Here is a 26,738-nt window from a genome sequence, read left to right on the forward strand (position 1 = left end):
AGGTTCATTCTTACCTAGGCCATGACTAAGGAATTCTAGGATCTGATAAGGCTAGTTTCTGATGAGCTCAGTGAGCTTTATCAAGTTATCTAATGTTCAAATCTTCAATTTCTCCAATTTTCAGAGCACAGATTAGATATCAAACTGTTGTGGCAATTAAAAATTCAAATGAAGCATTTAGATGCTCTGCACATGCCATTGTGGATATTTTAGCCATTTTGTCAACAAGTCCTGTGCTTGGCACATATAACCAATATTTAAAAAATGTAATTTAGCCCACATGTGGTGGTACACACTCATAATTTCAGTATTTGGAAGGCTGAAGCAGGAAACCTGAGAATTCAAAGCCAATCTAGGCTACATAGAAATGATCTCCAAAAGATTCTTAGAGAGGAATGATAAATGAAAAAAAAAAGTTTTTTTAAAATTGTGTGCCAGTTACAGCCAGGCATGGTGGTTCACACCTGTAATCCTAACTATTTAGCAGGCTGAGATCTAAGGATCATGGTTCAAAGCCTGCCCAGGCACTAAACAACGTGACTCTTATCTTGAATTGATCATTAGAAAACGGGAAGTGAGGCTGTGGCTCAAAGTGGTAGAGCACTAGCCTTAAGCAAAAAGAGCTTGGGGACAGTGCCCCAGTTCCTGAATTCAAGCCTCACTACCTATAAAAATAGTACAGGGGGGAAAAATTAAGCTAGCTTTGGTGTGTGTGTGTGTGTGTGTGTGTGTGTGTGTGTGTGTGTGTGTGTGTGTGTGTGTGTGTGTGTGTGCATGTGCATGTAAAGAGAGCAAGAAAGAAAAGGTCTTGCTATGTAGCCCAGGCTGGTCTCAAATTTACTATGTGACCAAGACTGGTCTTGAACTTATGCACCACCACACCTGGTTCTGTAGAAACTATGAATATGTAGAAGTTTGCATTTGAAAATGACAGCCAATCAGTAGTGTCCTATAATTAGTAAGAATGATTATTCTGAGATAATATTTATCTTCATGCAAGTTAACTCTTCCTCTTATAGATTATTCTAGGAAAAGAAAAAGCTTCACTGCTGTAGCACACACATATGAATTATAAATCTATATTCAATGAATTATAAATCAATATTCAGATCACAGCATCTGAATCTCAAGGATTACAAGTGTGAGCCACCAGTGCCAGGCCAAAATGTATATTTTTAAATAATTTAAAGAAAGAACAAGGCGGGGCCAGGAGTTTGGCCTAGTGGTAGCGTGCTTGCCTAGCATGCACAAAGACCAGGGTTTGATTCCTCAGTACCATATATATAGAAAAAGCAGGAAATGGTGCTGTGGCTCAAATGGTAGAGCTCTAGCCTTGAGAAAGTCCAAGGACAGTGCTGAGTCCCTGAGTTCAAGCCCCATTACTGGCGAAAGAAAGGAAGGAAGGAAGGAAGGAAGGAAGGAAGGAAGGAAGGAAGGAAGAAAGAAAGAAAGGAAGGAGGGAAGGAAGGAAGAAAGGAAGGAAGAAAAGAACGAACAAGGCATACATCTCACTTAGGCATCCAACACATCACATGCTTGTTCAGATACTGACATAAGATGTGCTAAAGGGTTCTTGCCTCAAGCAGGAACAAGTACAAGTTCTTTCCATGCATTCCTAAACTACACGTAGAGGTATCTCAAATTTGGCCCTAGCCTTAATCCAAGTAAAACAAATAATACAATCTCATGTGAAGTACAAAGCGGTAGCATCACTGAATTTCTTGAGATAACTTCCATTTTTTTTTTTTACTTCCACAATACATTCATTCCGACAGTCAAACTTGCAATTTGAATTAAAATAGAAAGGTAACATGGTAAGCCGGGCGCGGTGGCCCATGCCTGTAATCCTAGCTACTCAGGAGGCTGAGATCTGAGGGTCAAGGTTCAAAGCCAGCCTAGGGAACAAAAGGACCTGAGACTCTTATCTCCACTTAACCTCTAGAAAATGGAAGTGGGGCTTGGCTCAGGCAGGAGCCTGGAGCTGAAGAAATCAGGGACAGTGCCTAGGCTGAGTTCAAGTCCCATGACCCACAAAAAAAAAAAAAAAAAAGAAGAAGAAAGGTAACATGGTGCCAAGACAACTGTGGTAAACTAGAAAATGGAAAAATACTTGCCTAGGCCACAGACCATTTAATTGGGATGGATTACAAAAAGGGGCCAAGGTTGCAAATTTCCATATGTTGGCAGGTCATCCGAAAATATCTTACTTCAATTTAAGACCGAATGTTTTTCAATGTTTTAGGTTTCATCAAATTTAAATCCATAGCTGTTCACTTAGATTGTGTGAATTAACTCAAGGTCCTTTCTCTTCACAGAGCATACTGACTCTTTGTCCCTAAGAAGAATCTGTGAGTTTTAAATCCATGCTAGGAAAGGCCTGAGGTGCTCCACGTAAAGAGCTATGGGAAAGTCTGACTTAGAAACTCACATGAACTTCTCTCTATGGACAGATCTGCTGGATGTGGTGGATAACAGTGGTGTCCCTAGTGACCAATGGAAGCAGCTGCAGCTGAGCAACTTCCATACTTGAACCAAAGTTGAGACCTAACTGGTCTCTTGCTTGTAAGACAGTAGTATTAAGTATTCTCAATCAATAGTGGACTCCCACTACAGTTTAAAAGGAGAAGGAAAGAGATTTGGAAACAGTTTTAAATTAGAAAGAGACAGACATCTAAAAGTTAATACTAATTTTAGAAATTCTACCAATGCATAAAATTCATGACCTCTACTTAGTTTGAATAGTAACCATCATACCAATTTCACTGTAAATGCATAAAGGTAGGAAGATGTACTTGTTTAAAAAAAAAAAAAGCCATGTAACCAACAGGCTAGACGTTGCTCCTGCTATCTCTGACTTTTTTTTTTTCTTTTGCCAGTCCTGGGGTTTGAACTCAGGGCCTGTCCATAAGATTCTTTTTTTTTTTCTTGCCAGTCCTGAGGACTAAACTCAGGGTCTGAACACTGTCCTTGGACTTTCTCAAGGCTAGAGCTCTACCACTTAAGCCATAACACCATTTCCGGCTTTTTCTATGTATATGGTACTGAGGTCTTGAACCCGGGTCTTCATGCATGCTAGGCAAGCACTCTTACCGACAGGCCAAACTCCCGGCCTGTCCATGAGATTCTTTTGCTCAAAGCTAGCGCTCTGAACCATGGCATCACTTCTGGATTTTTCTGTTTATGCGGTACTGAGGAATTGAACCCAGGGCTTCATGCATGCTAGGCAAGCACTCTACCACTAAGCCACCTTCCCAGCCCTCTCTGTAAGTCTTGACATGGAAGTCTGGAAGAATAAGAAGAATGAGAAAGCCTGCCTACCGAAGAGAAGAGGGACAGGGACAGAGAACCTAATTTAAACAATAAGTGATTGTAAAGAAGCTTGCCGAGTCAGGGTTAAATCTGCTGTGCTGGTCAGAAGCAGCAGTGGAAGTGGAAAGGACAAGGTGTAGCAGGACATCATCAAGTAACCACTGAAATCACAGGCCACAGATGAGCTAACCTAAATACTAGGTTTTCATCAGAGAGATGAATCGGGGTCCGACTAGCTTGTGTTGCTGTACAGAATTGTTCCTGTGCTAGCTAGAACCAGTTCCTCCAGACCTGCAGACTGACATTCTGAAGTGATTTTTCCATCCAGGTATGAAATATAAAAAGAAAAAGGAATGAACATTTTGAATACCTATTATATGCTAAGAATTTTGTATAAAACATTTATGCAACCTTTCTGCTTGCTTAAGTAAGAAACTAAAGATTGTGTTATGTTCCTTACCTCACATAGAATCTGTAGGTCTGTCTGGCTCAAAGCCAGTGCTATTTCTACAACATACCACAACTACTGGCAGAGATCGGGTTGCTTCCATCTTGCTCTGGTGCATTTTCTTACCATAGAAGCTAGACAACCTTGGCCTGTTCTGATCATCTTACTTTGATGACTTATGAATTCTGGACTTTTTTTCCCCTTCTCCAGGACTATAATATAATAGGCCATTGATTCCCTAGCTCTTGCCTTGATTGGACCTCCCAACCCATGCCTACCCAGGTCCAGGACAGCTGTATAGCTATCAGTGAGGAGGAGTTATTGGGAAAAGGCAAGTAGAATAGTAGGGAAATCAAATACATGTAAGATACAGAATTCCACAGGAGTAGTAACTCTACCATTCCCACTAGTAGAAAGAATAAGAGAAGAGCTGACCATATTGGGTATATCAAAAAATAATTTGAGGGTAGACATGGGGGGTGGGGAAGAATGGAAGACATAGATCAGGATGCGCTGTATGCATAACCTGACTTGAGGAATTGAAACTTCTTTGCACAACTACTTAATAATAATAAAGACAGGGACTGAGAGTTTTGCCTAATGGTTAAAGTGCTTGCCTAGCATGCATGAAGACCCGGGTTCGATTCCTCGGTACCACAGGCATAGAAAAAAGCCAGAAGTGGTGTTGAGGCTCCAGTGGTAGAGCTCTAGCCTTGAGAAAGTCCAAGGACAGTGCTCAGGCCCTGAGCTCAAGCCCAGGACTGGCAAAATAATAATAATAATAATAAGATAATAATAAAAAGTCTTCAGAAATTTTCTGTTGTTTTGCTTTCTTCTCATATTTTACTCAAACTACTATTAAAATTCATCTCCCTTTGTCTGAATGAACACACAAATTAAGGCAATCCACCCTCTATCCAGAATCAGAGGCCAAGAGAAATCTAAAATGGGGGCCAGGAGTTTAGCCTAGTGGTAGAGTGCTTGCCTAGCATGAACAAAGACCCAGGTTCGATTTCTCGGTACCATATACATAGAAAAAGCCGGAATTGGTGCTGTGGCTCAAGTAGTAGAGCTTTAGCCTTGAGAAAGCCCAAAGACAATGCTCAGGCCCTGAGTTCAAGCTTTCTCAAGGCTAGAGCTCTACCCCTTAAGCCACAGCACCACTTCAGGTTTTCTAGTGGTTACTTGAAGATAAGAGTCTCACAGACTTTTTTTACTGTTGGGGATGGCTTTGAACTGCCATTCTCAGATCTTAGCCTTCTGAGTAGCTAGGATTATAGGAGTGAGCCACCACGTCTGGCTGTTCAAGTTTTTTAATTTTTTTTTTTTCCAGTCCTGGGCTTGAGCTCAGGGCCTGAGCACAGTCCTTGGACTTTCTCAAGGCTAGAGCTCTACCACTTGAGCCTCAGCACCACTTCCGGCTTTTTTCTATATATGTGGTACCGAGGAATCGAACCGGGTCTTCATGCATGCTAGGTAAGCACTTTAACCACTAGGCCAAACTCCCGGCCCCCAAGTTTTTTAATTTTTTTTAAATGACAATAAGAATAATTGTTCAGATACTTTTTCTGTTTGCTTGTTTCTGAAGTTTGTTGTTGACAATAAGTATACTGTGACAGGATTAACATTCCTTTCAGCTGTATTCTATATCTAACCTTGGTTAATACCCAGAGATTTAGCAATAATTTCCTATCCCCAGCTTTAAAATGCATTCCTTTCATAAAGAATTCTGAATTTCTTCATATGGGTAAAATTAGTATTTTGCTAAATAGTATTAAAATATTTAAAATCCATAACCTCCCTAGTCCTTTTATTTTACCATGTTTCTACTTAATGCGCAACAACACATAAACTCACAAAGATGTTAACCCACTGCTTTCCATAAATCATGTTTTAAACTTTTACAGATTACAGGACTGCAGATTTATGATTCAGTTCATTATCTCCATTTTTTTGTATTAATGAATAGTTTTTCTAGTTTTTTGGCATTTACACCATTATACTAATAACATCGAGTAAGATCAATCAAAATCAAAAAACATACCCCCAAAATACACACATGGAATGCTTTATTGGTTTAGGTGGTAACTTTAAGGCCAGGCTGCTATTTTTCTATGCTTTCCTGAATATTTTGCTTTCAAACCAAGCCCTTGGAGGTCTTGAAAGTATAACTGAGAATAGCCCTAGAGAGTAGTACCAGAAGGTGGAGTGGGGTGGAGATTTCCTTTCAGATTTTGAAGTCAGACATCAGTGAAGAAGAAACACACACGAATGACTGGGCGGCTGCTGTAGAGCAGCCTTCTGTAATTACCCTCAAAGAGAAACAATGAGGATCTCTAGGGTGAAAGACCCTCATTAGTCAGTGAGCAATAGAGTTAAAAAATAAAAAAGCTAGGGCCAGGAGTTTGGCTAAATGATAAGAGTGCTTGCCAACATGCACAAAGACCCAGGTTTGAGAGGCTGGGAGTTTGGCCTAGTGGTAGAGTGCTTGCCTAGCATGCACAAAGACTAGGGTTCAATTTCTCAATACTATATTTATAGAAAAAAACACACCCAGGTTTGATTCCTCAGTACCACATACATAGAAAAAAGCAAGAAGTGGTGCTGCAGCTCAAGTGAGAGAGCTCTAGTCTTGAGAAAGCCCAAGGACAACACTTAGGCCCTGAGGACTGGAAAAAAAGTTAGCTAGTTGCCGGTGGCTCACGCCTATAATCCTAATCCTAGCTACTCAGTAGGCCAAGATTTGAGGATTGAGGTTCAAAGCCAGCCTGGGCACCAAGTCCGTGAGACTCTTATCTCTAAATAAACCACGAGAAAACTGGAAGTAGCATCGTGGCTCAAGTGGTAGAGCGCTACCCTTGAGCTGAAGAGCTCAGGGACAGCACCCAGGCTAGGACAGTGCTAGGCCCTGAGTTCAAGCCCTAGGGCTGGCCAAAAAAAAAAAAATGGATTCAACGATGTTTAGTTTATTACTATTTATAACCATATTTTGATTACTTCTTAAAAGCAGAGCCTGTGTACCTCAGTAGTTACTCAGTGAGCAGATTAATCACAGGCAGCTTTGTGTCCTGCATAAGAAACCAGAGAAAAGACTAACTGGACAACCTCCAGACAGATGCAACAACACAGAATTCAAAGCACCATTTTCTTGAGCATTAAGCCAATTAGCAATAAATCCTGCTAGCTCAACGATTTGCTAGCTTCTTTAATTTTTTTTTCTTTTCAGTATTAGTATGGGTTTCTTTTAGTTTAATAGGAAAAAGTGGGGAAAAGTACAAGAGGAACATTTCTAGCTCCCCATGTAGAGCATGGAGTAAAAGACTCCATAAATTTGTAGCCTCTACATCTAAACTAATCCACCACAGAGGCAGTTCTATTACAGGAGCTATGAAGGCTGATGCATCCGAGTAACTAATCTTGCCTCCAACCTTCTACAAGTGCTATAACCTTTTGCAAATTATGCAATTCTCCAGGTCTCAGTTTCTTCGTATTTAAAATGAGGATGCAGCCAGAAATAGTGGTACATAACTGTAGTCCTAGCTACTTGGGAAGTGAAGGCAGGAAGATTATCACAGTCTAATAGTTTGAAGCCAGCCTAGACAATATGGTGAGACTCCATCTCAAAACCATAACAGTAATAATAAAAGTTTAATGCCAAACTTAACAAGGCCGTTAAAAGTTGTGTATAGCTGGGCCCAGTGGCTCACTCCTGTAATGCTAGCTACTCAGGAGACTGAGGATCTGAGGATCAAGGTTCAAAGTCAGCTGGGGCACAAACGGACCTGAGACTCTTATTTATAATTAACCTCTAGAAAATGGGAAGTGGGGCTTGGCTCAATGGTAGGGTGGTAGCCTTGAGCTGAAGAGCTTAGGGACAACGTCCAGGGCCTAGGCCAAGCTCAAGCCCCATAACCATCCCCCCACCACACACAAAAAAAGTCATGTATAAACACACATACACCACACACACACACATCCTAATATTATAACCTGTTCATCATGGTCAATATGATTATCTATTTACAGATTAAAAATTTTTACAAAAGCATTTATGTTCTATTGTTACTGATTTCCATATACTAGAGTGGGCATTTAACCTAGACCCAGATCACAGTGGCTTTCACCTTGATAACCCTCAAAGGCCCAAAGAGTAGATAAAGGGGCTGGGATGTGGCTCAGAGGCAAAGCACTTGTCCAGCAAGTGCACCATTCTGGGTTGAATCCCCAGTAATAAAAAGACAAAAAAAAAAGTTAACTAAGGCGGGGAGTTTGGCCTAGTGGTTAAAGTGCTTGCCTAGCATGCATGAAGACCCGGGTTCGATTCCTCAGTACCACATACATAGATAAAAACCGGAAGTGGTGCTGAGGCTCAAGTGGTAGAGCTCTAGCCTTGAGAAAGTCCAAGGACAGTGCTCAGCCCCTGAGCTCAAGCCCAGGACTGGCAAAAAAAAAAAAAAAAAGTTAACTAAAAGTGGGGGTGGAATTAGCCTAGGGGTACAGTGTTTATCTAACATGCATAAAGCTCTGGGTTTGATTCCTCAGTACCACATACTTAGTAAAAGTTGGAAGTGGTGCTGTGGCTCAAGTGGTAGAGCTCTAGCCTTGAGAAAATCCAAGGACAGAGCCCCTGAGCTCTGAGTGCAAGCCCCAGAACTGGCACCAAAAAAAAAAGGGTAGGCAAAGTATAGCTAATTCAAGTTTTTCTCTGAAACTGGTATGTGGGTGCTAGAAGGATAAAAAAAAAATAACAGGGGCTATTAAGTTAGGTCAATATATTCCTAGAACCGTTGGAATCATCTTGGCTGACTGTACAGAATTAGACTCTCCACAACAGGAACTGTTGCAGCCAAGATAATTCGAGCCTACTCTACCTAAACCTAGATCCACCTCCAGCCTTAAGAGTTACATGAGGCAACACATTCCTGTTCTGCTTAAATTAGTGTGGTTCAGGTTTCTACAATAAAATAAGTATATTTAAAGCACCTGCACATGTCTATTTTGATAAAGCTCCCCACAATTCAACCTGTCTGTGGGATGTAGATGAATAAGGACTACTATTTTTGGTTAAGATGAGCGAAAAGAGATATTACAACATCAGTTTTCTATAGATTTTGGATGTAACATAATCAAAATCCCAAGGGATTTAAGAATGCAAAAATAGTCAAAGTTTATCTGGAGAACTGGGCATTAAAGGCTCACATCTGTAATCCTAGCTACTCAGGAGGTTGAGCTATGAGGATCAAAGTTCAAAGCCAGCCTGGGAAGAAAAGTTTGTACTTTAACGTACAGCACAAAAGCTCAAGGACAGCACTCAGGCCCTGAGTTCAAGTCCCAGGACTGGCACACACACAAAAAATTTAACCTGGAGAAATAAGTAACTGAGGGCCAGGACCATGACCCAGTGGTACAGTGCTTGCCTAGCATGTACAAAGCACTGGATTAGATTCCTCAGAACTACATACACAGAAAAAGCTAGAAATGCTGTCTCTGGCGCAAGGCTCACTAGCTTTGAGAAAGCCCAAGGACAATCCCCAGGCACCCTGAGTTCAAGCTCCAGGACTGGTGAGAGAAAGATAGAGAGACAGAGACAAAGAGGGGAGGAGGAGAGAGAGGGAGAGAGGGAGAGAGGAAGAGAGAAGGAGGGAGAAAGGGAGGGAGGGAGGAAGAGAGAGAGAGAGAGAGAGAGAGAGAGAGAGAGAGAGAGAGAGAGAGAGAGAGAGGAAAAAAAAGAAAGAGAAAGAAAGAAAGTGGCGCTGTGGCTCTAGTGTTGGGCTGAAGAGCTCTGGGACAGTGCCCAGGCCCAGAGGTCAAGCCCCATGACAGACAAAGAAAAACAAAACAAGGGCTGGGAGTTTGGCCTAGTGGTAGAGTATTTGCCTAGCATGCACGAAGACCCGGGTTCGATTCCTCAGTACCACATGCATGGAAAAAAAACTAGAAATGGTGCTGATACTCAAGTAGTAGAGCTCTAGCCTTGAGAAAGTCCAAGGACAGTGCTTAGGCCCTGAGCTCAAGTCCAGGACTGGCCAAAAAAAAAAAAAAAAAATATATATATATATATATATATATATATATGAAGACAAAAATACAGAAAGGAAGGAAGAGACAGAGAGAAAAAAAAAGTAACTGGGGCCAGGAGTATGGACTAGTGGTAGAGTGCTTACCTAGCATGCATGAAGTCCTAGGATTGATTCCTCAGTACCACAAACACAGAAAAAGCTGGAAGTATTCCTGTGGCTCAAGTGGCAGAGCTCTAGCCTTGAGCAAAAAGTGTACAAGGACAGTGCTCAGGCTCTGAGTTCAAACACCAGACTGGCAAAAAAAGAAAAAGAAAGAAAAAGAGCAACTGAAATAGTTAAAAAGTATTGTAGTTTTCAAATTCTCTTGGCACTATAATCCACTTCAACTATCAGAGATTAAATGTTAAAGCTGTAACACACAGACAGTATATCATAAAATAAAAAATCAGGACATAGAGTATTTTTCTTTTTTTAAATAGCTATTATAAAGGTGATGTACAGAGGAGTTACAGTTATATAAATCAGGTAATGAGTATGTTCTTTTTTGGACAATGTTACACCATCCTTTGCCCTCTCCCAGTTTTTCGCTCCCTTCCCCACACACAATTGGACAGTTCATTTCAATGTAGGGTCTATGCAGCACCACTGCTGCATTTGTCCACTCTATGTCCCTCCATATTTGTGTGTTCCCCCTTACTCCCGAAAGACAGATAAATGAACACACAAGACAAAACGAAATACCTTTAAATACATTTTAAAAATATATGCACACGCATTTCAAATCGATGGCTAAAGAACAGGTCATTCTCAGGGTGGCAGACAACACGTGTGCTGTGGTCCTCCTTGCTGCAGAGCTCGCTAATTAAGCACAGCACTCATTCCAGCTGAATCCACCAGATATGGCTTTGCTTCTTTCCCCACATGGCCCTCCAGGAAGCCACCGCCCATCCATCAGACTCAGCATGCAAGAAGACTGACAAATAATACTGAGACAATCAGTTAACTATTTGGAAAAATAAATAAAGCTAAATCTCTTCTGCATACCATATGCCAAAATAAAGTCTACACAGATTAAAGAGTTAAATGAAAAGAATGAAACCCTAAAATGTAAGCTGTTGCCAAAGGTATCACAGAAAAAAAAAAGAGAGAGAGAGAGAGAGAGAGAGAGAGAGAGAGAGAGAGAGAGAGAGAGAGAGAGAGAGAGAGAAGCTCTGAGATGAAGGGAATGGAGGTGGAGAGGGTGGGGAGTCCACTGTACTCACTCAGCTACTAAGGTTCAGCTGCTCAGCGCTTTCTGGAATCCTGAGACCTTGGGTGGACTTCAGTGTTTGAAAACTCAAAAACCCTTAAGATATGTGAATTTTTCCCCAATATTTTTGGATTTTCATTCCATGAAAAATTGGTGCTATCCCTATATAAATGGCAGATACATTAAATTGAAAACCATAAGTGAGGGCTGGGAGTTTGGCCTAGTGGTAGAGTGCTTGCCTAGCATGCGTAAAGACCCGGGTTTGATTCCTCGGTACCACATACATAGAAAAAGCCAGAAGTGGTGCTGTGGCTCAAGTGGTAGAGCTTTAGCCTTGAGAAAGACCAAGAACAGTGCTCAGGCCCTGAGTTCAGTCCCCAGGAATGTTAAAAAAAAAACAAAACAAAAAAAAACCCAGAAGTGAGTGTGATGACAAATGCCTGTAACCCCAGCATTCATTTAGCTGAGGCAGGAGAATCAAGGATATTTTAGGCTGTACAGCTTAACCAGAACTTATGTCAAAAGGCACATAAACAGACAAAAAAGATTTGACTCAACCAAACACATCAATTCTCCAGAGGAATTCTAAAGCTCTAGAAAAGCAGATGCTTTAAAGAAAGAACATGCTCTCATTCCATTGGGCCAGATATAGTTTGATTGGAAACTAGATTTTCCTTCTCCAAGCTCTATACAGCAGGCCCAGTTCCATTAAGTGCTTTATGACAAAGCTGAATGGTATGAGTGTTAACACCCTCCAAATTATTCCATCTTTTATTTTTTTTTAACCATTCCTCCACTATCCTTGGATATAAATCTTGTGGTTAATTCATTATATTCAATATGCCACTGTAGCCTTTCTTCCTTTAAAACAAGGGAGCTCAGTTTTCCACTCCATTGTCTCTGTAAATTGTGCTCATATACACAGGCTCACTGTAGAAATGTTTCCCCAGTGTCAAATCTCTAGGTACATGGGTTGTGAGATGGTGGCAATCTAGGTAAGAAAAGATTGCCATGTATTCTGCTGCATATACCCTGTTTTAAAGAGTTGTCTAAATGATACATTCCTCTACCCTCACCTCACATCCCCACTCCCCGTCACCTCTGGTTTTGATTACTTACTACAGCAGCTGTAGTTTGTTTTCTACCTTTGGTCTTTTTCTGCACTGCATCCAGAGTGTCCACTGCTGCCAACCTAAAATTCTGTTCCCATCATGTCACTTCCTGGCTCAATAACAGATTGCATCAGTTCCCATCTCTTCTATCCTTTCAACTCTCCTCCACCCAGTTGGCCTGCTCTTCTCGCTACATAAATATGTCCTAACTCCTTCCCAGTTAAAACAAAATACTAAAACAACTACAAAAGTAAAATTTCCCCATGATACCTTATTCAATCTAGTCACTATCTTTGTGTCTTCTAGTTGAGCTTTTAAAAGGAGTGGTCTACTCACTACCCTCTTCACCCTGTTGAAGCAGCTCTTATTTTATAGTATTAATTCTGAGGGTGTTTTTAGTTTACAATTCTGCTTTCCTCTAAACTTTCACTTGTTAGGCTTTCACTGTACCATTTTCTCTAAGCCTTCCTTTCCACATTCTTTCCCCCCAACTCTCACTTTAAGAGATTTGGGCCGGGAGTTTGGCTTAGTGCTGGAGTGCTTGCCTACATGCACGAAGACCCTGGTTCCATTCCTTGGTACCTGAGCTCAAGTCTGGAACAGACAAAAAAAAGGGGGGAGGGTAGGAGAATTAGCCTAGCACCAGTGGCTCATGCTTGTAATCCTAGCTACTCAGGAGGCTGAGATCTAAGGATCAGGGTTCAAAGCCAGCACAGGCACCAAAGTCTGTAAGACTCTTACCTCCAATTAACCACCAGAAAAATCTGAAGTGACTCTGTGGCTCCAGTGATAGAGCATTAGCCTTGAACTGAAGAGCTCAGGGATAGTACCCAGGCCCAGAGTTCAAGCCCCACAACCAGAAGGAAAAAAAAAGAAAAGAGTAGATATTTGCAAGAGTCTGTCCTCCATTCTTCTTCTTTTTTTTTTTTTTTTTTTTTGCCACTCCTAGTCTTGAGCTCAGGGCCTGAGCACTGTCCTTAGGCTTTCTCAAGGACAGAGCTCTACCACTTGAGACACAGAGCCACTTCTGGCTTTTTTCTATGTATGTGGTACCAAAGAATCGAACCCGAGTCTCTGTGCATGCTAGGCAAGCACTCTACCACTAGGCCAAACTCCCAGCCCCAGTCCTCTATTCTTCTGTTCTCTTTTTCATTTGCATGAGTCCTGATGACTTCATGTTGCTGGCTTCAATTACTACCTCACTTGGACATCTCATAAATATTCACCAGTTCTGACAATTCTCTTGACCTGTATTTCCTACCACTTCCTGGCCTTTCCCTACAAGAGGTCACACAGGCGATTCAACTTCAGTATGCCTCAAACTGAACCTCTTTAGCTTTACCCCAAATGATATGTTACTTGTTCACTTTCCAGTTTTGTTGTTTTGTTTTTCCAGACATGGTCTCATTATGCAGCCCAGGTTGGCCTCAGTATTAAACATAGGTTGTTTTCTCACTGGGTTCTCCGCCTCTCCCTTGAATACACGATGCTGATATTGCAGGTATACACCACTATGCCAAGCAGGCTCTCGGATCATTTTGACTTTAGAGTTACACCCAAGCCAGGTATCCAGGCCTTACCCTCTACTTCTTTCTCTCCTTAAGAAACCCAGTGTTGGGCTGGGAATGTGGCTTAGTGGTAGAGTGTTTACCCAGCATTCCTCAGTAACACACATACAGAAAAGGCCAGAAGTGGCTCTGTGGCTCAAGTGGGAGAGTGCTAGCTTTGAATAAAAGACAATCAGCGACAGGCCTGACTTCAAGCATCAGGACTGGAAAAAATTAATAATTATACTGTTTAGGTTTGTTGTAACTCATTACAATTTTCAGCTCCACACTATCCTATCTAATCTCTGTGTCTTCAGGACAACACAATAGCATTTAACTTCTTTACTTACCTCACCTGAGCTCCCACAATACACCAGCCACCCACAACTTGCCACATCACTCTGTCATCTAAAACACTTCCACAGTTCCTTTTTGATAACATGCTCCCATCAACAGAAATCTGAGTAGATACTCTCAATAAGTGCATATTTATTAATACCTACGTATGGCAAAACATGTATAATACGTTGAAATCATGAAAAAATGAGATAAAGATTAAGTAAATATAAATACTCTGATAAAGTAATTTTATCTTTAGTTACTATATGACTCAAAGTACAATATGCTTCTAGGGTAAGACTTATTTTTGATGATAATGTGGGTGTATCTGTATTTTAAATAGTCTTCTTAACAATTATTCACACTGACTTCTTGACAGACATAATTAATTCAGAATGTCACAAACAGCTCATACTAGAAGAAATGTCAGTTCTACTTTTTTTTTCTTTTCTTTCTTACTTTCTTTTTTAATGGGTCCTGGGGCTTGAACTTGGGGCCTCGGCACTGTCCCTGAACTCTTCAGCTCAAGGGTAGTGCTCTACTGCTTTGAGCCACAGAGCCACTTCCAGTTTTCTGATGGCTAATCAGAAATGAGTCTCACGGCCTTTCCTGCCCAGGCTGGCTTTGAATTGTGATCCTCAAATCTCAACCTTCTGAGTAGTTAAGATTACAGGTGTAAACTACTAGTTCCTGGCTCCTTATTTTTTAATATTGTGAACAATTATCTTCAGTCTGTGGTTTCTTTGTACAAATCTATAAGCTACATATTCATTTTTGTGACAATTAGTTAAAAATAGATACTATAACATAAATCTACTCAACTAGGGTCCAAAAGAAGCTGTAGTAAGCTGCAATCTAGTAACAGCAAGCAAATTAGTAAGGTCACTACCACCAACTCTGGGGACATCTTCAGCTGGGTGTGGTGGCTCACACCTGTAATCCTAGCTACTCAAGAGGCTGAGGTCTGAGGATCACGGTTCAAAGCCAGCCCGGGCACTAAAGTCCAAGAGACTCTTATCTCCAATTAATCCCTAGAAAACTGGAAATGGCACTGTGGCTCAAGGGGTAGGGCAGTAGTCCTAGGGGTAGCTGAAGAGCTCAGGGACAGTGTCCAGGCTGAGTTCAAGCTCCATGACTGACAAAAAAAAAGAAAAGAAATGAAATGAAAGAGAAATTCAATGTTGATAATATTTTGAATATGAGTAAAGTTCAATTTTTTTTCTTTTTCTGTTGAAAATAAATAAAAACTGCACTTACAGGCCATTGCCATTGCTTGACACTGCATAAAAGGCCTAGATGACCTACCCTGGGCCTCCTTCCTGCCTTCTCTCCTGACACAGACTTTCCTATGCTTTTATACCCTTCAGCACAACATGCTGCTTCCCTTACACCTCTCCTTGTTTCCAGGACAATGTGTTCTCACCTCTTTTAAAGCACAGTCTGCTGTCACGGTTTCCTTACTAATCTACTGGTGGATTATTTCCAATTTGGACTTCCTATCATCTACCACATCAGTTTGCAGGAAGTACTTGATAAATAAATACTGACAGAATGAAAAGGCCCCACTTTCTGTAGCTAGCTTTCGAAGTCTTATAACAATTGAACTCCAATGTATGCAACCAATTTTACTTCTCTCAGTCTCTAACAACTCATCCTTTGCTTCATCTCCTATCATCTGTTGCACTCATTTTGGCGTTTGCCTAGGCTATCCCCTTAACCTGGACTGCCTTCCATCACGAAAAGCAGCCTTCAAGCCTCACATCAAGTTTGCCTTTCCTCAAAGAATCATCTCATCCCCCAACTGAGCATCCCCTTCAATGAATTCTTGAAAAGTACCACAGTACACATTCAGCAATGATTCTCTTACCTCTATTTCTTCTTTTTTTTTTTCGGGGGGAGGTGGAGGAGGGTTACCCTATAAAGCTCAGACTCACCTCTACCTAGAGCTCTTCCTACCTCAGACTCCAAAGTGTTAGTTACCATAGCCAGTCCTTGCTCAGCAATTTTGCTCTCAGTTCTTTGATGCAGGGAGCTCTTTCTTTTCTTTTCTTTTTTTTTGGTGGGAGTGGGTGGCACTGGAAATTGAACTTTGGGCCTGGAACTAGCTAGACATTTGAGCCACATCACCAGCATTGCTGCTTCAAAAGAAATTGATGTCAGGCCAGGAGTTTGGCATTGTGCTAGAGTGCCTGCCCAGCATGCACAAAGACTTGGGTTCGATTCCTCAGTACCACATACATAGAAAAAGCCAGAAGTGATCCTGTGGGTCAAGTGATAGAGCTCTAGCCTTGAAAAAACCCAAGGACACTCAGTTCAAGCCCCAGGACCAGCAAAAAGAAATAATAATAATAATAACCCAAAAAGGTGGTAAAGCTCTAGCCTTATGTAAAAGAGCCCAGGGACAGGGGCCAGGAGTTTGGCCTAGTGGTAGAGCGCTTGCCTAGCATGCACGAAGACCCGGGTTCGATTCCTTGGTACCGGTACCACATACATAGCAAAAAGCCAAAAATGGCGCTGAGGCTCAAGTGGTAGAGCTCTAGCCTTGAGAAAGTCCAAGGACAGTGCTCAGGGCCTGAGCCCAAGCCCAGGACTGGCAAAAAAAAAAAAAAAAGAGCCCAGGGACAGTACCGAAGTCTTAAGTTCAAGCCCCATGACTGACCTCCCTCCAAAAACAATAATTCCTAAGCTGGGCACAGTGGCTCACCCCTGTAATCCTAGCTACTCAGGAGGCTGAGATCTGAGGATCAAGATTCAAAGCCAGCCCAGGCACAAAAGGACCTGAGACTCTTATCTCCAATTAACCTCTAGAAAATGGAAAGTGGGGCTTCGCTCAAGGGTAGGGTGGTAGGTAGCCTTGAGCTGAAGAGCTCAGGGACAGCACCCAGGCTGAGTTCAACCTCCATGACCCACCAAAAAAAAAAAAAAAAACAGATTAAAGCTCAAATCCTCATAAAAACCATAAGGCATAATATACTATTTAGTGGGAAATGCAAGCAAGAATTATTAATTGCTATTCAGTTGTTTCTCGGTGTGCTGACCTAGCCAAGAACACTGGATCCCTGCGCAGCTATCCTAGACTAGAGAACATTATTCCTTCACCACAGGCTGTACTTCATCCCTCATGAACAAAGGCATTATGTGATCTCAAGTAGAATGAGCTTCATCCAGAAAGGACTGCAGAGTAGTGAACTTATGAGTTGAAGTTATGGTCAACTGAAATCGAAGCCAGAGCCTGGTTAGGGTTCCTAAAAAAAAATGTTCTTAGAATTTTCATAACTATTAGAATCATAACTAGAATCTGAATTTTTTAGAAATAATCTGGAAAGCATCTTTTAGTACGAAGGGAATTCTAAGAAGCATCTGGTTACAAGGATAGCTTCTCATATAAGTGTGTCTAATCATATTAGTAAAACAAAAAGATGCTAATTAACAACAAAAAAAAGCACAAAAACAGAAACATCCTCACAATTTAATTGTTCTTGAAGGTAGGTTAATAAATATGAAAGTCTTATAAAGGGTAGAGATGCGTAGTTTATGGTAGAAAGCACTTTAGCAAGCATAGGGTCCTGTGTTTAAAAAGCAGCACCAAACAGAAGGAAAAAAAAAAAGATGTTTTCCTCAGGATTCTCTCAGCTTGTCTAATATGCTCTGAAGAAAGTGGCAGTGTGGGAATCCAAAACAACTTCTTCAGTTTGTCAGCCGAAAAATGTCAGGGGCATTTGTTACATGTTCCTTGATGAACAGAAAAAGCTCCATTTTACACACAACACTCCCATTTCAAAGAATCGTAGATATAAACATTCTTTTCAATTATTGTGTTAAATTTTATGGCAGTCTATTTTCTGTACATAATTTTCTTTCTTTCTTTTTTGCCAGACCTGGGGCTTGAACTCAGGGCCTGGGCACTGTCCTTTGGCTTTCTCAAGGCTAGAGCTCTACTACCACTTGAGCCACAGCACCACTTTCAGCTATTTCTAGGAATGTGGTACTGAGGAATGGAACCTGGGTCTTTGTGCTGCTAGGCAGCACTCTGCCACTAGGCCAAATTCCCAGCCTAAAAAAAAAAAATATATATATATATATATATATATTTTTTGCTAGTCCTGGGGCTTCAACTCAGGGCCTGCGTACTGTCCTTGGGCTTTCTCAAGGCTAGCACTCTACTACTTTAGCTACAGCACCACTATCAATTTTTTCTGTGTAGGTGGTACTAAGGAATGGAACCCAGGGCTTCATGCATGCTGGCAAGCACTCTACCACTAGACCTCAAATATCACATCTTAAGATGGACACATAAACCATCTTCCCTGATTAACTCTAGAACACTATTCAACATGTAGCCTAATTCATATTCATTTAGTTAAAAATATAAACTCTAGAACTTTCTGAATTTATTCTGTCTAGCACAAAGGACACAGTAAATTCAACATACTATATCTAATAGGTGTGTGGAATTACCCTGTTATACTTATAACCTACATTATTTATACAAAGGCTATCTAATCTGCATTGCTAGTATCAATTACTAACAGTCACTAGCCACAACCACAGGTATTCATTTAATGGTAAGTCTTAGGGCTCTGAGTAATAGTGTGAAGAAAGAGAAATTCGTATAAAATAAGTATAAAAATTTAAGAAGGAAAAAAATGCCTTGTGTAAGAGACAGAAGAAAAACAGAGGGACAGGAGTTGGGCCTAGTGGTAGAGTCCTTGCCTAGCATGTATGAAGACCTGGGTTCCATTTCTTGGTACCACATATATAGAAAAGCCAGAACTAGTGCTGTGGTTCAAGTGATAGAGCACTGACCTTGAGGAAGACCAAAGGACAGTGCTCAGGCTCTGAATTCAGTACCCAGGACTGGCAAAAGAGAAAAAGAAAAGAACAATAGAAAACCTGAAAAGAAGTTGCTTGCATCCAAGAAACAGAAACTCATAAAGTTGCTCACTTAAATCTGTACCACTTATTTCTTCTCAGGCAAAATGGAACCTTGGAGTTTTAACCACTTCCCTCCTAGCTGAATGCATCTTTGTGAGCTCACAGCATACCTTTGAGACCAAGTCAGTCACCTTCCCTACCCAGCCATTTTTGTTATTGTTCACTGCTATATTCCCAGAGTCTAATGAAGCACCTAACACATGAACTGTCAAACGAACAATTCTTTGAGGGAGGTATTATTACCACCCTGGTTTTACAGATGAAGAAACTGAGGTGTAGCAATACTGAATAAATTGCCTAAGGGGTTATATGCCACTAGCCAGAGACAAAACTCATGTCTGATCACAAAATTCTTGCTTGTACTTTACCTTTGAGCAAAATGACTTTTTAGTGTCTCCTACTTCTTGTGTCATTATTGATGGCAGCTCTGTTCTCTCACAAAGGCTCAACTCCCCATGAACCCCTTTGTGCATGTTCTCAACCTCTAATTCCCTTTATGACTATGTATGTAGCTCTCTATTATGCTGTGCCCTCTCCAAACTTCTATTATAATAGTACTTTAGCCCTTTGCTGTACTTACTTACCTCTCATCTCAACTCTAAACTCCCCAAGAGCAGTAATCAAGTGTCAAGTATCTTCAAGTGCCTCTGGGCTCATACGAATTAAAATTGGCGCTAAACATCTTATAGTGCACTGGACAAGCCCCTAAGTAAGAATGAAGTATGGTCAAGGATGGGAAACCCTAGGTTAGATAGAAAGCAAAAGAATTCCCTTCTTAAATTCCAGGCTGCAGCTCTTCTCCTTTATGCATGGAAGAGCTATTAATTTATCTGGAACCCAAGAATAATAGGGGATAAAAGATGAAAGGAATCAAGGAAAATATCACAAAGGAAGCCATTGTTAAAGGAGCTGTTTTTTTGTTTGTTTGTTTTGTTTTTTGTTTTGTTTTTCCAGTCCTGGGCTTGGGCTCAGGGCCTAAGCACTACCATTGAGTTTCTCAAGACTAGAGCTTTACCACTTGAGCCACAGCACCACCTCTGGCTTTGTTCTATGTATGTGGTACTGAGGAATGGAACCCGGGTCTTCGTGCATGCTAGATATGCGCTCTATCACTAGGCCAAACTCCCAGCCCAGAAGTTGCTTTTATCCACTGTCATTCTGCATTCTTCAGTTATGCTGGAGTCAATGCGTGAGTGAGTGAGTGAGTGAGTGTATGAGTGCGAGTGTGTGTGTGTATGAGTGCGAGTGTGTGTGTGTGTGTGTGTGTGTATTGGGCTCGATTTCTTGCTTGGCTTTTCTGGGCTCACATCTGGCACTCTCCCACTTAAGCCATATATTCACTTTCAGTTTTACTGATTATCTGCAAATAAGTCTCAAGATTTGTCTGCCCTGGCTGGATCTGAACTTTGATTCTTAAATCTCAGTCTCTAAACAGGCTAGGATTATAAGCAAGAGCCACTGATAACTAACAGTGCTCTACTTTTTAAAAAGTACATAATTTTGTTATTATTAAGGTGTTGAATAGAGGAGTTACCATTCATATATAAAGTAAGAAGTCCATTCTTCCCTCTCCCCCAACTTTAGTTGTGGGGCTTGAACTCAGGACCTAGACACTGTCCCTGAACTCTTATGTTCAAAACTAGTGCTCTACCACTTTGAGCCACGGGGCCACTTCTGATTTTTGAGTGGCTATCTGGAGGTGACAGTCTCATGAGGACTTTTCTGCCTGGGGTTGGCTTCGGATTGTGATCCTCAGATCTCAGCGTCCTGAGGAGCTAGGATTACAGGCATGAGCCACCAGTGTCTGGCTGAGTACATTTCTGTCTTTGGAAAGTACAGTTCACCCCTTCACTTTCCCCCAGTTTCCCCCTCCCATCTCTGCCCACAAGTTATATAACTGTAGTTCCTTTTCTACATAGTGTACAGTGAGTAGCACAATTGCATTTATTCACCCTTCCTCCCTTCCTTTCTACATCTCTCTGTTGCCTTTTTTTTTTTTTTTTTTGGCCAATCCTGGGCTTGAGCTCAGGGCCTGAGCACTGTCTTTGGACTTTCTCAAGGCTAGAGCTGTACCACTTGAGCCTCAGTACCACTTCCAGCTTTTTTCTATGTATGTGGTACCGAGGAATTGATCCCAGGTCTTCATGCATGCTAGGCAAGCACTCTACCACTAAGCCAAACTCCCAGCCCTGTTGCCTCCTCTTAAAAGAAAAAGAAGAAAAGCCCAGTGCAGTGGCTCACACCTGAAATCCTAGCTTCTCAGGAAGCTGAGTTCTGAGGATCAAGGTTCAAAGCCAGCCAAGGGACAAAAGGACCTGAGACTCTTATCTCCAATGGGGGGAGGAGGAGGAGGAGGAATCCAAAGCAAAAGCAAAACCAAATAACCAAATACCACCACCAAGTATTCTCTTTTTTCTTTTTTTTGCCAGTCTTGGGGCTTGAACTTGGCCTGAGCACTGTCCCTGAGCTGCTTTTTTGCTCAAGGATAGCATTCCACCACTTCAGCCAAAGCACCACATCTGGCTTTTTCTGTTTGTGTGGTACTGAGGAATGGAACCCAGGGCTTCATGCATGTTAAGCAGGCGCTTTACCATTGAGCTACATTCCCAGCCCAAGTAGTCTACTTTGATATCAGTGTTTGTATGTAGACAAGTGCTCTGTCCCTAGCTGATTTTGGATAAGATACTTTTTGGATAAGATACTTTCTTTGGACAAAAGAAAGTCACTAACAGGATAAGGCAAAAAAAAAAAAAAAAAAAAAAAGAGCTGAATAAATGTTTGATGAGTGAATGAATGGGCAATTTCTACAAATCCCTGAAATTAAAAAAAAAAAAAGAATGAAAGAAAGAAAAACTTAGCTCAGTTCCTTAACCTCAGGCAACCAGAAACTACAACTTTCCTTGGCTTGTGGGTGGCAAGAACATGCCTGAAATTCCCTGCCCACACCACAAAAAGAACATCACTGTGCTGTGTTAAAGCAAGTTTTTCAAGTTTTCAAACATCTGATGGATGAATATAGCCTGCTAATTTTAAAAAATAAGAAAAAGGTTGGGCTTTTTGTTTGCTTGGTTGTCTTTTTTTTTTTTTTGAGACAGAGTCTATACTGGCCTTGAACTTGAAGTGATCTTCCTGCTTTAGTCTCCTGAATAGATAGGACTAAGCATATGCAGCTAAACTCTGTAAAAGTGGCTACCTAGATGAGACAACCAGCTCTCAAGTATAAAGGACTGGTTTGTTAAATTACTGTTTTCAGCTATTTTGTACTGGTGCAATTTTATTTGTATGTATTTGGCTTAAAAAATGCAATATCAAGCTGTGTGCCAGTGGCTCAAGTCTATAGCTCTTTACTCAGGAGGCTGAGATCTGAGGATCATGGTTCAAAGCCATCCTGGGCAGGAAAATCTGAGACTCTTATCACTGGTAAACTATCAAAAAAAAAAATCCAAAACTGGAAATGGAGCTGTGGCTCAAGTGACAGAGCACTAGCCTGGGCAAAAGATGGTGAGAACAGCATGCAGGCCCTGAGTTCAAACCCCAGGACTAGCATAAAAAATAAAATAAAATAAAATAAAAAGCAACACTATAAATCTACCACACTGACTTTCCCACACCTTTAGCAACAACAACAAAAAGGCTTACCTTATACAAAATGGAAAAATAAAATAGAATCTATGTGTTAGGTAAAAAAGCATTCAATAAATATGTTATTATGCTGCCATCTGCAAGCCTTTCTAAAAGCACACGTGGTCTATTATAGATTAATGAACACTGAGAAGCATTTACTAGGTGATTTTCATTTTACTGCTATGAATACCAGGTTCTGTATCTAAACAGAAACTACTTCATTTTGTATTTTTAATAGAGTACAAAGGTTTGGATTGTCTAACCATCACCACTGTATACTGTGTAAGCTGTATGAAACTTAGTACTCCAACTCTAAGAATTTATAAAGTAAATGCTTACCTAGACCAATTTCAAAGTAACATTTTTTACACACATTTAAGCCACAATCTATATTTATACACGTCTTATTAACACTAATTCCTGAAGTGTGTCTAGCCCCACCTAGAAGTGGGATTTAAGATCAGTAAATAGAATACTGTAAAGGTAGGACACAGGAGTCCCATAATTAGAACACATTAAATTATTTCCTTATGAATATTTTTCTACTTATTCAAAGGCAGATTTATAAGAAAGTGAAAGTTGGGCAGTGTATGGAGGATAAGGCAGGAAAATCAAGAGTTTAAGACTGGTCACACATATGTGTAAGTTCATGTGTACATATGTGCACACATGCACACACATGCACACACATAAGACTTCTGGTCCACTACCCTCACCCTCAGTCCTACTCTCTTATTCTGCCAGGAATCCTTCCTGACTCATCTCTGCCAGTCTATATCCAGGTCTCCTCCCCCAGAGACCTGGCATAAGATTCTGTTTCTTGAAAATGCCTTCCCTAACTAATCTCATTTCCATCAAATACTTCCTAACTTTGCATTTGTCTAGTATTTATATATACTTGGCACTACACAAGAAAGTACTTGATGTCTTTCCTCCCTATAAGCTGTTTAGCATTTCTATCTTTTCTCTAATTAGAGACCAAATAGAACATCTTTCATATTCTCTAATTCAGAACAGACAAGAAGTAAATGCTCCTGGAGTGACTGAATCACCAGTGACAGAAAACTGACCCCTCAAAAATTTCTCAAGAATTTGGAGCAGCTTATTTGTTCTTTCACCCATACCTACTAAAGCACAAACAGTTCTGTATTAGATTGTCAGTGGTTTTTTCTTTTTCTTTTTGTCAGTCCTGGGCTTAAGCTCAGGGCCTGAGCACTGTCCTTGGACTTTCTCAAGGCTAGAGCTCTACCACTTGAGCCTCAGCACCACTTCTGGCTTTTTTCTATGTATGTGGTACAGAGGAATCGAACCCCGGGTCTTCGTACATGGTAGGCAAGCACTCTACCACTAGGCCAAACCCCCAGCCCCCTTGTCAGTGTTATTTTATGAAGAAATTTAATAAAATTTACTACTCTGCAAAAAAAAATTTCTCAAGTAAGCAACCGACTTTTTCATTTACAACAATCTTCTCGCCTCTCACCCATATGAGCTAGGGGTAAGATTTCACTTTGTCTTAGTCCTATAAATTCATCATTAGAAATCTAGGACACAGATCACATGTAAACTTAAGGTAAAGAATAATTTTGGCTATTCAGTCGTAGTTTCAAATTTCTGATTAAAAAGTCTGATTAAAAAGTAGTCAGTGAGGGGGTAAGAAGCTGGCACCAGTCTCTTGCAAAAGGGGCAAAACTCTAGTTGGCAGTAAATGTTCAAACACGTGAACCTCCACTGTTAAACAAGGCTCATTAAGCACACAAACTTGCTGTTTCAGCTCTCCGCCTTCAATGAAGTGCTATGATCTCCTTTGGTTATTGTTGAGAGCCAATGATGGGTTAAATTCCCATAAATTAACTAGTGCTTTGGTGGTTTGCCCATCGTGTTTGGCATCGTGTAGATGATTTTTTTTTTTTTTAACACACCCGCTCGCCAAGGGAGCCAGAGGAGAGCCAAGCGCCAAACCTGCACTTCTGAACACGGAAAAGAAAGGCGTGGTGGGAAAGGGGGGGGGGGAGAGGGAGAGCCCAAGGGTGTCCTTATAGTTCTAAATGTCAGTCTGTCCCTGCCAGGAGGAGTGAGTTCCATATCCCGCAGGGTTGTTTGATTTGTTTTGTTTTTGTTTTTACTTCGCCCTCTTTAACTCTCTGCGGAGTCTCCCTTAGGGGGCTGCAAGCCACACTTCGGCGGCTGCCCAACTTTTCCTGCAAGGAGCATCAGTTTTTCCACACTCACAGCCCTGGGAAGGAAAGGAGGAAAAGAAAAGAGGGAAGGAAGGGAGGAAGGAAGAGAGAGGGAGGCGGGGAGAGGCGGAGAAAACGGGCTCACCCTGCAAACAGGACGGGATGGCAGAAACAAAGTGCGCGCCTGCGAGCCCGCGCCCCCGCCCGGCCCCGGCCCCCGGCCCCGGCCCCGCTCACCCTCCAGCAGCACCTCCTTGCCCGCGCGCTTCAGCGCCTGCACGGCCTGGTCGTGAGTGGCCTGGCGCAGGTCCGTGCCGTTCACCGACAGGATGGCGTCGCCCAGCCGCAGCGCCCGGCTCTGGTCCGCCGCCAGCCCCGGGAAGATCTTGGAGATGAGGATCGGCATCCGATTCTCGCGGCCGCCCTTGATGCTGATGCCCAGGCCGCCCGCCTCCTGCTTCACCACTCGCACTCTGCGCACGGGCGGCGAAGCACCCCCCTCGCCCGCGGGACCCCGCGGCGGTGCGGGCGGACTCGGGGGCCCCAGGCCTCGGCTCGGGCTCCCGGGCAGCGAGTCGCCCGCGCCGCCGCCGTTCGGGAGGCCGTTGAAAGCCGCCGCCGGCCCCAGAGTCGGCTCGGGCTCGGCCGCCGCGGCGTCGCCCGTGAGGCTCAGGCTCTCCCCGCTCAGCTCGGCCACCACTCGAACCCAGCGCTCCCTCAGGAGCAGCTCCACGAGCCCCGCTTTGGTAGCCCGCGTCCACACCGCCATGGCCGGCCCGGCTCCCGCAGACGCCGCAGCTACCCTCATTCCTCAGGCAGCCTCCGCGCTTCCCCCTTCCCGCCCGAGGGGGCGGGTCAGCCCCTCCCCCTGCATGTTGATTATTCATGAGGGACACGCCCACCCGCCGGAGGGGCGGGGCCGGGGCTGCCCAGGCCGCTTCCGGGAGGTGAAGCTCCGAATCCCCCTTTTAGCTTCAGTGCAGCGCTTCGGGCTGCTTTTATTTGGTTTCCCCGGAACCCCTCCAACTCCTGACCTTGACCATCAGGGCTGCCCGGACAAGGAAAGCAAAACCAGTTTTGGAGAAGCACTTTGCAAGCCTGCAGGCTTGGGTGGCACATTCAGCTCTTGCATTGATTGGTCGGTGCCTTGTGAACAGAGAGCTCAGCCCTAGGGTTAGGGCTTCCGCGGAGATTAGCTAAGAGATGTGGTCTTGTGGGAAAGGAAGACACAAAGGCAACAATTTAGGTGTGATACAATTGTGGTTAAGAGGCTGCAGCAAAGGATCCCAAAACAGATTCAAAAGAATATTTGCTTAGACCTGGGGTCAGCTTCACAGAGATGAAAATGGAAGAAACTGCGGAAGGCAAAACATGAGCAAAGGCTCATGCAGAAAGCAAAGACAGAGACAAAGGTCCAGAGGCAAGACTTTGTCACTCTGCTTTGTAGTCACTTGTATACTTACTTGTAATTAGAGGGAACCATGTCTTTCAGCCAGGGAACCACTCATAATTAGAGGGACCATGTCTTTGAGGCAGGTCTTAAAGGGGAGGCCTCAGATCTCAGCCTCCTGAGATTACAAGTGTGAGCCACCAGCACCCAGCTAGTTGGTGTGCTTTCAATCGAACTAGAAGAGGTCAAAGAAGTCTAAAGCTGACGATCTGAGAAGGGGATGTACAAGTCACAAGGAGAACCCAGAGCATCAGTGTTACACTTCCTTTTTGTTCCATTTCTGCCATCAACTAACTGACATGCCTGTCCAGGTTGGTGAGGAAAACTTTAGATTTACCAGGTCTATCACTCTCTTTACACACACACACCGAGAAACACCAGTTATCTAGGCATCCTTTAACCCAGTCAACACACATTAGACAGCACAGATGGCTACTTCAGATGCCAGAACTTCAAGGAGGAGAGAGCATATAGATATAGTCAGTGGAAACAGTGGGAGTGGCAAGAGTATGAAAAGCTTCATATAAT

General features: G+C 42.4%; 1 protein-coding gene across 1 annotated transcript in view; it reads right to left on the reverse strand.

Annotated features, from left to right (window-relative positions):
* Positions 1-25,589, reverse strand: part of Sntb2 (syntrophin beta 2) — a 63,067-nt gene extending 37,478 nt beyond the window's left edge. Inside the window, exon 1 of the mRNA XM_090357370.1 lies at positions 24,998-25,589. Within this exon, the coding sequence (XP_090213496.1) occupies positions 24,998-25,568 (571 nt within the window). The 5' untranslated portion in view covers positions 25,569-25,589. The remainder of the gene's footprint in view (positions 1-24,997) is intronic.
* Between the last annotated feature and the right edge of the window lie 1,149 nt (positions 25,590-26,738).

Source organism: Megascapheus bottae, chromosome 24 (assembly GCF_031878675.1).
Source record: "Megascapheus bottae isolate mThoBot1 chromosome 24, mThoBot2.hap1, whole genome shotgun sequence".
In the NCBI taxonomy this organism is placed as follows: Eukaryota; Metazoa; Chordata; class Mammalia; order Rodentia; family Geomyidae; genus Megascapheus; species Megascapheus bottae.